Source organism: Gossypium hirsutum, chromosome A02, assembly GCF_007990345.1.
Source record: "Gossypium hirsutum isolate 1008001.06 chromosome A02, Gossypium_hirsutum_v2.1, whole genome shotgun sequence".
In the NCBI taxonomy this organism is placed as follows: Eukaryota; Viridiplantae; Streptophyta; class Magnoliopsida; order Malvales; family Malvaceae; genus Gossypium; species Gossypium hirsutum.
In genome coordinates this window covers 20787868-20801094 of record NC_053425.1, presented here as the reverse complement: position 1 = coordinate 20801094, position 13227 = coordinate 20787868, and the positions used below count along the sequence as shown (strand labels likewise).

At 31.0% G+C, this 13227-nt stretch overlaps 1 protein-coding gene and 1 long non-coding RNA gene across 2 annotated transcripts; both read right to left on the bottom strand.

Annotated features, from left to right (window-relative positions):
* Positions 1 to 303: 303 nt before the first annotated feature.
* On the bottom strand, positions 304 to 8104 carry LOC107952563 (uncharacterized). Its single transcript, XR_001698843.2, has 5 exons — positions 7567 to 8104; positions 1090 to 1230; positions 758 to 1002; positions 477 to 677; positions 304 to 396 (listed from the first exon to the last, which is right to left on the bottom strand). It is a non-coding gene; the product is annotated as an uncharacterized lncRNA (long non-coding RNA).
* A 3914-nt stretch (positions 8105 to 12018) lies between these two features.
* LOC107952565 (uncharacterized) lies at positions 12019 to 13116 on the bottom strand. Its single transcript, XM_016887784.2, has one exon. It carries the CDS (start codon positions 12874 to 12876, stop codon positions 12196 to 12198), a length of 681 nt encoding a protein of 226 aa, XP_016743273.2. The 5' UTR covers positions 12877 to 13116; the 3' UTR covers positions 12019 to 12195.
* Positions 13117 to 13227: the final 111 nt, after the last annotated feature.

The following is a 13227-nucleotide window of genomic DNA, read 5'->3' as shown; positions in this document are numbered from 1 at the left end:
GAAATATATAATAAAAACAAATGCAACATAACTTAACATTATTTAAAACTACTAACGACGAATTAAACCATTATAATTAATCATTATAAATATTTAAAATATATCAAATTTTATTAAGTAAATATACCATAATTTCTCCAGCTTCAGAAGTCATTGGAGATCCATCTTTCTTCCTATGTGTAATGTCAAAAAGCTAAAGGCATCCAACTTTTTGACCAGACGAGAGTTCCTACAATATAATAGTAAAAATATTATTTAATAGAAAGTAATTAATATTTAACACAATTAATAAATTCAAAATACCTCGGCCTCAGCTACACAAGCAAAACTTTTCGACCCTGTTGTATGCGTGAATTTTTGTTTTTGCCTGCTGCTTGTTCCAACTTGCTCACGATTCTACATTATGAAATTATTATTACGTAGATAGTAAATACTATAAACCGAAATAATTATAAGAGTTTGAAAGTACGTAATACCTCTCTTTGCTTTAAATTCCAGAATCTAACTGCATCTTTCCATTGGAACCTCAGCATTCCCAGTGAGACATTTCGCAATTTCTCTTTAAGGCTTATATCTTTCTTAAAAAATATATTTTTTAAAGTACTTTTATGGTCTCTCCATTTTTTTCCCAATACCTTCTTGATATAAGTATCTGAGACCTCTAAAGCAAATCTCTCCTAAAAAAACACAAGCTTAGAAAGTAAATATAAATGAAACTTAAACCAAAGTATTATAAATTACATTCATGTTTTGTTACCTTAATATTATCGAGAGCTTGATTTTTGTTACTATCAGGCATTTGATGCCATGATTCGTAGTTGATAAGCAACATATTGGCATTTCGTACTATAATGCCCAAATATCTTGCTAAAAGTCGAGCTTCTGATCCAATAGGCTGACCAAGATTGTTTCTAGATACTTTGACACACTTGACAGGATTTAACTAGTATAAATCTTTAAGTAGCGTACCTCCTCGACCTCTGCGCATCTCACAACTTTTAGCTGAAAAATGGTATATTATAATATAAGAATTTGAAAAAGAAATCAGTAATAAAAGTCAACACGCATGTAAATTAAATTTAACATTACTATGATTTTCTGCAGGCTCATTAGGTGTTTCCGGAACAGTCGAAGATCCAATAGCAGTCTGTTGTTCACTATTTGTTTCTTTTGAATTTGGAGTATTCTGAACAATACTTAGATCTCGTAATCTTCTTCTAGGCATTTTTTCTGCAATACACATAAAATAGTTGAAATTTTAGTAACTAATTACAACAATAATAGTACATATAAAATAGTTTAAATATTTAACAAGACTAAGATTTAAATTATAATATTATATATAATTAAAAGATCGTAAAATCTTACTACATCATAATTCGTAAATATCTTTCATCCACATCCTGGCGAACCCACTGAAATTGTGTACTAATACTAGGGATATTTTCATTTAAGTTTTGTTCTAGAAAAGGCAAAGTTTCTGATCTTTCGATGATGTCATCTCTACTTCCATTGCCCATGTCAAACAAGTCTCTAGGGGTGTTCCGGAGTACAATGTACCAACCCTCATCAGTTGCATCTTTTGAATAAAAAACTTGTTTCACTTGAGAAGAAAATACATACGGCTCGTCTATAAATTGTTGTCTAGGGTGAATCAAGCGAGAGAAATTCACCATTGTAAAACCAAATTGATCTTTTTTAATTCCGCGAGCAGTATTAACCTCAGTCCAATCATATCGAAATAATACAACTTTCCATTTGCCATAGTAATCCAACTCAATAATGTCAGTAAGAAGCCCGTAATACTCCACATTTCCCTCAACAGGATTACTGTCGCTAGCACTAACATAACTTGTAATTGAAGAATTAACAACAATTCCACAATTTTAAGTTCTCCTCAATCTCTTGTGATATTTTGTATGAAATCTGAATCTATTGATGAGGAAGGCACTATATCTTTTTACTACTCTATTCGGACCTTGGGAAAGCTATTTAACTTCGTCATTGACGTCCTTCCCACTCCAAACCTATTGAATCGAAAGTAAATTGAGTAATTATAAATGTTATGAGAAAACATTATTATTTGATACAAAATATCGCGATTATGTATAACTTATTAACTTCAGTTCCATACTGTTTGGCTTAACCATTCATGAAAAGATTCTATGAATAACTTATTAATCTCTCGATGTTGTAATCTTCGGGAGCGTGAACGAGATCTCAAGATTTATTTGTACTCACTATGTTAAAAAGAGGTTTAATTGGTTAGAAGACAAATAAATAAAAAAGATGAATATTTATTAAATTCTATAACTTACTTGCATAATGGTTCAATTGAATCGTGGTGAAAAAGAACATATCAATATGCTTGTATCCAAGATCTATCATCTAATTCTGTAATTTCAACTTTACCGATTAGTTCTCCATAACTTTGAAATAAATAAGTTTCGCCAAGTTATGATCAGTGAGCCCAACATTTTTACTTGGTCTATTCAGTCTTATTTCAACATCTTCTAAATATCTAGAACAGAAAGTCATACACTCCTCTGCAAAGTAACCTTCAGCAATTGATCCTTCTGGATAACGCTTATTACGACAATAAGACTTCAATTTGCATAGGAACCTAAACACGATATACAACATTATCAAAAGTTGTAACTAAAGGTATAGAGATGAATGAATGAATACTTTACAAATAAATTAGCACCGTTTTATAAGATACATCCATCGATAGAAAACCAGTCCACCGAGTATTGCTTCACGAGGGAGATGGATTAGCAAGTGCACCATAATAGTGAAGAAGGAAGGTGGAAAGATCTTTTCCAAATTGCATAAAGTCAAAGCGGCTCGATCTTGTACTTTCTCAAGTTTTTCAACATTCAAAACTTTGCCACAAATAGCTTTCATTATATTGGATAGTTCAATTATACAGGACGTCACCTTTTTTGACATACAGCACCGTAAAGCAACTGGTAGTAAATCTTGCATCAAGATGTGATAATCATGTGATTTTAAGGAATATAGTCTTCGATCTTTAAGACTCACACATCGAGATATATTTGATGCATACGCATTTGGGACCTTTATATCCTTCAACACCATGCAGAACACTTCTTCCTCTTCCTTCGACATTGCAAAAATAGAATGCCGCAATCAATATTTCCCATTTGGAAGTACTTGGAGATGAAGATCACGCCGAATTCCCATGTCAATTAAATCAAGTTGACTTTGAAGATTATCTTTCGATTTTCCATCAACATTCAAAATTGCCCCAATTATGTTCTCGCAAACATTTTTCTCAATATGCATGACATCAAGATTGTGTCGTAAAATGTGATACTCCCAATAAGACAACTCAAAAAAAAACTTTTTTTTCCACAAGTCCGCCTCATTAGGATCATCCTCATCATCAGATTCATCCTTCGATCTTCTCTTTATTTGCGTGTTGGGTGGTTGATTCATCTTCCCATAACTGAAATTGATATCTTTCAACATGAACAAGATTTTAGATCCAATGGTCTGCTCAGGAGCTTCTCTGAACTCTTCAGTATCGTTAAATAGAGTCCTTTGAAATCTAAATCTATGATTTCCATCTAACCACCGATGATGCCCCATATAAGAGAACTTCTTCCCATTATATAACCACTTCGAATATGTTTGCGCAGCACAACAAAGATAAGCATAACGTCCTTTGGTACTCCAACCAGATAAATTGGCATAAGTTGGGAAATTATTAATAGTCTACAACAAAGCTGCACGTAAATAAAAGTTCTCCTTTCTTAATACATCATATGTTTTAACACCCGCCCATAACTGTTTTAACTCTTCAATAAGTGGCTGCAAATAAATATCAATATCATTTCCAGAACATTTCTCTCTAAGGATAATCATAGATAAGATAAAAGAAGACTTCTTCATGCAAAGCCATGGAGGCAAATTGTAAGGAACAAGCACTACAAACTAAGTACTGTAAGAAGTGCTCAAGATTTTATAAGGATCAAATCCATCAGATGCTAGCCCAAGCCTCACACTCCGAGGATCACTTGCAAAGTTTAGAAATTTACTGTCAAATGATTTCCAAGCTAAAGAATCTGCAGGATGCCTTAATAATCGATTATCGGTTAGCTGATCATAATGCCACGTTATAAACTCGGCTGTCTTTGACGACATGAAAAGCCTTTGAAGCCTTGGTATTAGCGGAAAATATCGCAAAATCTTTATTGGCTTCTTTCTTGACTGTGCCTCATATTCATCCTCATTCACATCTTCTATATTTCTATTCATCCAATGAGATTTACCGCAAACGTGACAAGACTATTGGTTTTCTGATCACCCCAATACAACATGCAGTCATTTGGGCAACTATGAATTTTGTTGTACCCAAGGCCTAAATCTTTTATCAGTTTCTTTATATCTTTGCATGAATTAGGGATTTTTGCAAACGGAAACATATCTCTCAAAAACTCTAACAGCATTGTCAAAGGGTTTCTGGTCCACCCTCCCAAACATTTTAAGTGAAAAAGACGAATACAGAAGGACATTTTTGAAAATTTTGATCCCTCATAAAGTTCTTCATTCATTTCATTAAGTAACGTGTAGAACTTCGCTGCTTCTTCATTTGACTCTTCATCAGGTACACTTCTTCCCGTTTCGGTAAAAGCATTTCCACCAAGATTACAATCATCGGATGCAACAAAGTTAGGTGGAAACGATTGCAAACTATGACTGCGCATATTAAATGCATCCTGCAACATACCTTCCATGTCATCTTCTCTAACAGACTGATGGTAAGCACTATAAGGATAAACCAGATTAATCATTGAAGAGGTTCTACTAACTATACACTCTCCATGGAAAATCTATTTTTTATACCCTCGATTAAAGCCATCGACAATTAGATGTTTGTAGACAACTTCACGAAAATGCCAATTGATGTTGCCACACTTCTTACACGGACAAAGAATCATATTCTCTTGGCTTGCATTTTGAAATACAAAATTTAGAAAAGTGTGTACTCCATTTCGATAGTTGTTTCTTACCCTTGACAAATTCATCCAACTCTTATCCATTTCGCAGTTCTTGAAGTCTAAAGTTGACAATAAATTACAGTTACTTAAATGTTCTCAATTGATTTAAATAATGTCATTGTACTAAAATAGATAATGCATATCAAGTATCTAATGGCTGTAAACTAATTCAGGTAAGTTATTTTTTATAAGTATATATTTATGTATTACGTAAATTATGTAAGTAATGTAAATTATGTAAGTTATTTAAGTTATGATATGATATTTATTTATGTACTATGTAAGTTATGTAAGTTATGATTAGCATATTTAAATTTTAACTTTAAATTTTAACCCTTTAATTATACTCTTTCAATTTATAAATTTGTGTTTTTTAATAAATAATATAAATTCATAAATTTTATTTAAAATTCAAGGTCATTGTGTATTTGACAACCAAGCAATGCAATTTCATTAAGTATACAACCAAGTATACAACAGTATCATATGAATTGAGACAATATATAATACTAACATACAAATTATTTTTTAAATCGAGTTGCCACAGCACCGAAAAAAAGACAAAATATAAAAAATGTCGTGCATTAAAAAGCGTGTCAAATTTAATATATTTTTAAATAAAAATAAAATTTTGAATCAATATAATGGAAAATTTAAATTTATTTAAAATTTACATGATAAATGAAATTATATTAATAATTTTAATAGTTGGATTGTAAAAATACTAACCTTACAAAAAAGTGATAAAACATGTAAAATTACAGTTTTACACTAATATAAGTAAATAATTTTAAAATTGATAAATATTGAAATACGTTAAAGCAAAAAAAATAAAAAATAAAAGATCTAAAATCTGATAATATTTAATTACTTTTTTTTAATAATTGAAACTATTAAAATTTATAAGTAAACAAATATCATATTATAATATACCTTAATTGTTTTATATTACATGAAATAGTAATATATTATTAAATAAATAAAAATAACTAATTGTATATCTTTGAATAATAATCATTTATATTAATAAAAATAAAATTTTAGAATCAAAACTAAAATAAATAATAAAAATTGGATTAAATAATCAAAACTTCTAAGTAGAGCTGGGAAAACATGCTTGAGCTGAAAAATTCGTCTGTATCAATTCGAGTCCGTAATAATCTAAGTTTGAGAAAACCGGATGTAACAATTCTGAATCAGAAAAAATTCAAGCTTGAGAAAATGTGAGTTCGACAAAACGAGAGCCCAAGAAGGCCCAAGCTCGTAACAAATCCGAGTCCGAGATCAATTTGACTCGAACCCAAGATAAATTCAATCCTGTAACATGAAAAAACTCGATTTTATAACTCAATGAGTTTAATAGATATGGTTTGATGATAACTTAAGTTTAAAATTAAAAAAAAAGCATAAAAAATAAAAATGATTAAAATAAAATATAATGCTTAAATCTATATCTCCAGTAACTAACAACAAAGTTTAATTTTATTTTATTTTAAATTTATAAACCCTAAACAATGTAAATTGTAATTTGAAATACATTAATTAATACAGTTTTGTAGTGAGAGGATGGAAACTACTAAAAATAAAATTTCAATATTTTAGTTTAGTTTAGTTTTTCATTTTGGAACTTAAAAAGAATGCAGGATTGTTGAAATTTATTGAATTTGAATATTTATTATTTATAGTGGAAGTTTATAATCGTTCTACCTTAAGTTTCCTCTAAAATTAGAATCTACATTCACTTATTAAAAATGTATTATAGCGCTTATTAATTGAATTTTACTTAATAAATAAAAAGAATGGCTAAACTCCTAAAAACTGTAAAATTAATTTCTCTAAAAAAGGTCAATGAATGTTTCATGAAGAATCCTTAAGAAGGCTGCCCACCCCACTGAAGTCCTTTTTCAACATGGGCTCTTTACGCATCCAAACATTTTTTTTACCATTTCTGTCATCCCAAATATTTTGTCCTAAAAACCATCATTTCTATTATAAGATTCCAAAACCTTTAGAAATGAAAGAGTCCTTGTTTGAGATTTCTAAAATTTAGTTTAGATTAGCATTCTTATTGCAAGTCATCCACAAAATGGTTAAAAATATGTTAGAATGTCCAGAAAATTAAAATAAATCTGTGTTGTGGAATCCTTAATAACTTATAATTAAGTAAGCTCTCTATGAAAGTCCTAATTGATTTTCATTACACATGGATGATTGGAACACGAAGAAACCAAGTCTTCGTGAAAAACTTGAAAACTAATCAAACACTCCAAAAACAAAGTGTAGGCCCAAATCTGTCCTAAAACGCAAAGGAAGAAGCAAAGTGTAAAAGCAACAAGCAGGGAAACCTTCAAAAAGTGCATCCCATGGAAACAGACAACAAGAAGGAAAAATATGAAACCTGGGCACTTAGAAACTAAAAATCAGAATGACAATTAAACCTCATAAACACAGAGAACAACACAGGTAATTTTTGAAGATTAGGAAAAGAGAAAACAATAGCCACAAACAACTTAAAGCTCATGGTTATCGAAAAGAATACCAGAGAGGGACACTAGAATATCCCACTAAAAACACTCCATTGATATTGAACATCCAAAGCTTTCCTAAAAATCATCCTTCTAAACTTTCAATGCAGTTCCGTTATTTGAGGGCTGCAAACTAACCTGTTCAAGGAAGTATCACCATTCAGAAGTAGTTGGGTAAAGAAAAGAATAAATTCCCAAATCATAATAGAGTGAGTTTAGAGTTTTAATTTTGTTCATAACAGAGAGCGAAATTTATCGACTGGTTGCGGCAACAAAGAGTGACAGCGACGGTGATAGCAGAGGGGACAGTGGATGGCGATGAGCAGGTGGTCGGGTCAATGGCATATGATGGCTAGGGATTTTGATTTGGGAAAATTTAGGGATTAAGGGAAATTTAGGGAATTGGGGAAATTTTGTTAGGGGGAAAATTAACTAAGTATCGGGTATAAGGATTGGGATAAAATGGAAGAAAGCAAAATGATGCCGTTTTGGTTTAAAAATTTGACTGTTTGTGGCATTTTTAAAAAGCGCCGTTAATGCTGAACTATCGCGGCGTTTATAGGCTAGCGTCGCTAATTCCCCTTAAGCTAAATCTAAAATGATGACGTTTTGATTATAGTAATATTTTTTGCGGCGGTTTTACCTAGCGCTGCTAATGCCACTAACTACATAAAATGGTGTCGTTTTAGTTAATTTAAATTGTTTTTTGCAGCGTTTTCTTAATAGCGCCACTAATGGTCGTTCTATTGCGGCGTTTCTACTATAGCGCAACTAATGTCACTAAAGAAGCAACTTAAAACGGCGTCGTTTTAATCAAAGTAAAATTTTTTTGCGGCGTTTTTTACAAAACACCGCTAATACTTGATCTATTGCAGCGTTTTTGACAAAAACGTCGCTAATGCCTTTGATAGTAATAAATTTCTATAGTTTAATTATTTATTACATTCCTTTAAATTAATTTTATTTTCTTTCAAATAATATATTTAATTTGTACAATTTTATAATTGTGTACGAAAATAATTTAAAAAAATGAAACCAAGCTGCCTTACGAAGAATTTGTGCCCATGAGTTTAATTTTTTATGCACCAGATAGAATTTATCCAAATTGATTTTGATAAAATTTAACTTCTCAAATTTTATCCTTAAACCCTAAATCCTAGACCCTAGAACAATAACCCTTAAATCTTAAACCCAAAACCCTATATCGTAATCTATACACCTTGAACCCTAAATCCTAATTAAACCCTATATATATTACAAAGTACAAAAGTAATTAAAAAAGAATTTTATTGCTTACTTAAACCCTAAAATAACTTGATTTTTTGTCACTTTTATTAAAATTCCTAACCCTTAAACCCTGATACCTTGACCCTTAAATCCCTAAACCATAAACCTTAAAGCCTAAAGCCTAAACTTTAAAACATAACCTTTAAATCATAAACCTTAAGCCCTAAAACCATATATCATAATCTATACACCTTAAATCCTAAATCCTAATTAAATCCTATATATATTACAAGGTACAAAAGTAATTAAAAGAATAATCCTATTGCTTATCTAAACCCTAAAATGACATGATTTTTTGTTACTTTTATTAAAATCCCTAACCCTTAAACCATAATACCCTAACCACTAAACCTTAATTACTAAGGCCATAACTATAATACACTAAACCCTAAACTACAAACCTTAAACCCTAAACCTTAAAACATTAAACTCTAAACCCAATATACTAAACATTAAAGCATAAACCTTAAAACCTTAAAACCATAAACCATAGACCTTAAACCTTAAACATTAAATCTTAAAACCTAAACCCTAAAATAAAATTATTATTTTTTATGGCTTGACTTTTAGCGGCGTTTTAATCACAAACGTCGCTATTGCTTGACCTTTTGCGGCGTTTTTATTACAAACGCCGCTACTACTTGACCTTTTGTGTCATTTAGGGTTTAAGGTTTAGGGATTAAGGTTTATGATTTATGTTTAGTGTATATAGTTTAGAGTTTAGGGTTTAGGAATAAATAGATGCATAGTCAAAAAATTTTTAGGGGCTGAAATTAAATTGTAAGTAAAAAATGCAATCTCATCATTTCGATAGCATATATTGTTATAATTTTTAAATGATTAAATCAAATTTTATCCATTTTCAGAGAGACAAAGTGCAATTTTACCTTTAAAATTTTTAAAAATTTCAAAAGGCCTAAATGAAAAAATTTTCATTCTAAGGGGGCCAAGACCCTTTCAACCCCCTAGTTATGCCCCTAAATGTATATAATTATAGGGTTTAAGATTTAATTGAATATGATTCACTTGAGATTGTAAAAACTCAAATTCAAGTTGGAGTTGTAATTTGAGACTTAAAGTTTTATTTAAGTTGGATTCAATTTTATAAGATCCAAATTCCTAAATCGAGGCATTCAAAAGTAGTTGATTAAGTTTTATTTTGGGATTTTGGGGAGGGGAAACTAATTTTGGGAAAAAGATCAAGGCATTTCGGGGATAACAAAAAGGAGTCGTTTCGCAAAAAATAATATATATTTGTGGCGTTTGGATAAAAAACGCCACTAGAGCTCAGCCTTTTACGGGGTTTTAACCAAAAACGCCACTATTGATCAGCTTTTAGCGGCGTTTGGACCTAAAACGCCATTATTGCTCGATTTTTAGCAGCGTTTGGGACAAAAACGCCACTATTGCTCAACTTTCAACGGCGTTTGGACCTAAAACGCCACAATTGCTCAATTCTTAGCGGTGTTTGGGACAAAAAAGCCATTACTGCTCAACTTTTAGCGGCGACCACTATTGCTCAAATTTTAGCAGTGTTTGGGACAAAAACGCCAGTATTGAACAACTTTTAGCGGCGTTTGGACCTAAAACGCCACTATTGCTCAACTTTTAGTGGCGTTTGGTAGAAAAACGCCACTATTGCTCAACTTTTTGCTGCGTTTTCCTTCTAGCGCCACTAATGTATAACATTTGCGGCATTTTTTGTCCAAACACCACTAAAAATGCCGTTAAAGGCCTATTTTCTTGTAGTGGAACAATGGTGATTTGCACAATTAAAGTATTGATTGGAAACCCCCAACCCCTTAATCTTCTCCTAAATACCAAACGGACCCCATTAACCAATGATTCATTAGTTAAAACAAAAATTGTACTCACCAAACTTACTAGAAAATGCACAATGAGCACCGAAAATACGAGATACAGAAATTCGATAATAGACAGAAAACAAAAACAAAACCACCAGAAAGGAAAAAGGAGGAGAAAATGGTAGAGAACAGAAAGAAAAATTGACGTTAGATTCTTCTGAGAATTTTTGAAAGAGAGAGGAAATTTTGAACACAGGACCCCTCACACTAACTCCTTACCACCCGAACCAACATGCTCATTCTAATATAAAATAGCAGACAACCTTATATAAGCTCACTCAATAAGGGTAAGGCTAGGATTAGAAAAATAACAAAATTTGACAAATGTGAGACTTGAACTCAAATCTTCACACACACACCCAAAACACTTAACCACTAAAGCAGATACACATTTGTATTAGATATTTACAGAAATATAAATAAATTATTCAGGGCGTTACAAGAGAGATATAATGTAATTCAACTATTGATAGGGGTGAGTTTTAGATGGAATCAAGTTGGATCGAGTGAAAAATTTTGAGTTGACGAGTCCTATTTTGTCAACCCAACTCGATTTGACACTATTTGAATTTTTTTTTCAAATCAAGTTGAATGAAATAAAATTTGAGTTGAGTCAAATTGAATTGAGTGAAATTGTTTGAGTTAAATTAAAAAAATTAAACATGTCAAATTAAATCTTGTTACAATATAACTAAGTTAATGTTAGAGCACATAAATTTGAAAACTTTTGCAAAGCAAAATAATAATAAAAATACTTCAATATGATAAACTTAAATCATTAATTAACTTATTTAGGTCCTCAAAATTATTATTCTAATTTTTTTAAAATTTTTTTTAACTTTCTTTATATATTTTTTAGAATTATTTTTTTTGAAATTTTTTAAAAAATATAAATTTTAGAATTTTTATAAATATTTTTAGTTTTAAAAATTTATTTTGTAATTTTTGTTAAAAGAGAGATAAATTTGCTCATTTTCAAATTTGAGAAGGACTAAAAGGAAATTTATACCAATCTATTATTCAAATTATTTAAGTTAACTCGAATAATTCGAATAACTCGAATAACTCAATTTTTCAATTTTTTTCAAAATTATTCAAAATTTTTTTAATTTTTTCAAATTAAATCGAGTTTTGCTCACTTAAAGTCTTGATACAATAATGTACATCATACTATTACCTAAATATTGTAGTATATATAAGAGTATTTTAAAAAAAAAAAAAACTATGCTTATATCGTACGCATTGCTATAAGTGACCCCCTGAATATTTAACTTTAAAATTATGAAAAGAAACCAACATCTGGAATGCCAATAATCAAGTTCCATGACCAAGGATCGAAAATGTCATAAAAAGTAACCTGAAGAATCCATCCTCCTATACAAGAATTTACACTGTCTAAAAGAGTGGATGAAATTTTCAATCCAACCCCAAAACACAGCAACAAAAGAATCAAAGAAAAACACTTAACAGAAAAAAAAAAACCATCAATGATCAGACCTGGGATAACTTGTCTCCTACAGCTCGGGTTTTGTTGTCACTCAATTTTCTAACATAACCCTTCTTCTTATTGTAACTCTTTCCTTGTATTATAGGTACCATATACCATCCAATACAAGTAATTAGTATCGAAACCGATCTTTCAAACAACACCAAAAGCAACAAAATCAAGACCAGAACTGTTGGTAAATAGTAACAAGGCCGTCTCCAATTATGAAACTCAATATTCCATGAAAAGCTTTGTTTTTTCTTCTTCTGATCAGTAACAGGTTGCAGTCCTGGTGGTACCTTGTTCATTACTTCTTTCCCTTCATGGATTGGGTGTTTATCTATGACTTGTGCATCAAGATTCATCTCTTTGGTGGTTGTATTATCAATACCTTTCTTTTTCTCTTCTTCTTTCTTGTTGTCCTTGAGCTTTACCACGATGGGGACGAAATCCGTCGAGTTCTTGTACTTAAAGCGAACCAACTTTATATCTTGTGAGCCCGTTTGCGAGTAAATCTTTTGTTTCTTCTGCTCGAGCTCAGATAAAAGTGCAGAAAACTTGTCGAGGCCGCGATCCGAATAAGGGTTCTTGTCATCCTTTTTTCGAGCTTTGTTGTTTCTGGATTTTCTTGGACTATCGTCATCTTGGTGAGGATTGAAAGTGGCACAGATGAAAGGGCGAAACATTTGAAAGTGTGATTTATGATTGAAACTGAGAAAAGGAGAGGCAGAGGAGTTAAATGAAGAGGGGTTGAGACAAGAAAATGTGATTTAATGATTTTGAGAATTGTTGCAAGCAATAGAAGTTTCCTCATGGATTTCGGTCTAGTTTGACTTAGTGATAGAGATATAAAATAAGGATAAAGTTGAGGGTTTCAACTTACTATTGCTTGGAGGAGAGGGATTGAAATGGTCCATCTTGGATTAATATTTTTTATTGACCCATGATGCAATGATAGCGGAATTATTATTATTAACATTATCATTAAGTAAAAACTTAAAAAATATTTCATTTAAATTTTACCAAGGTTATCTCAA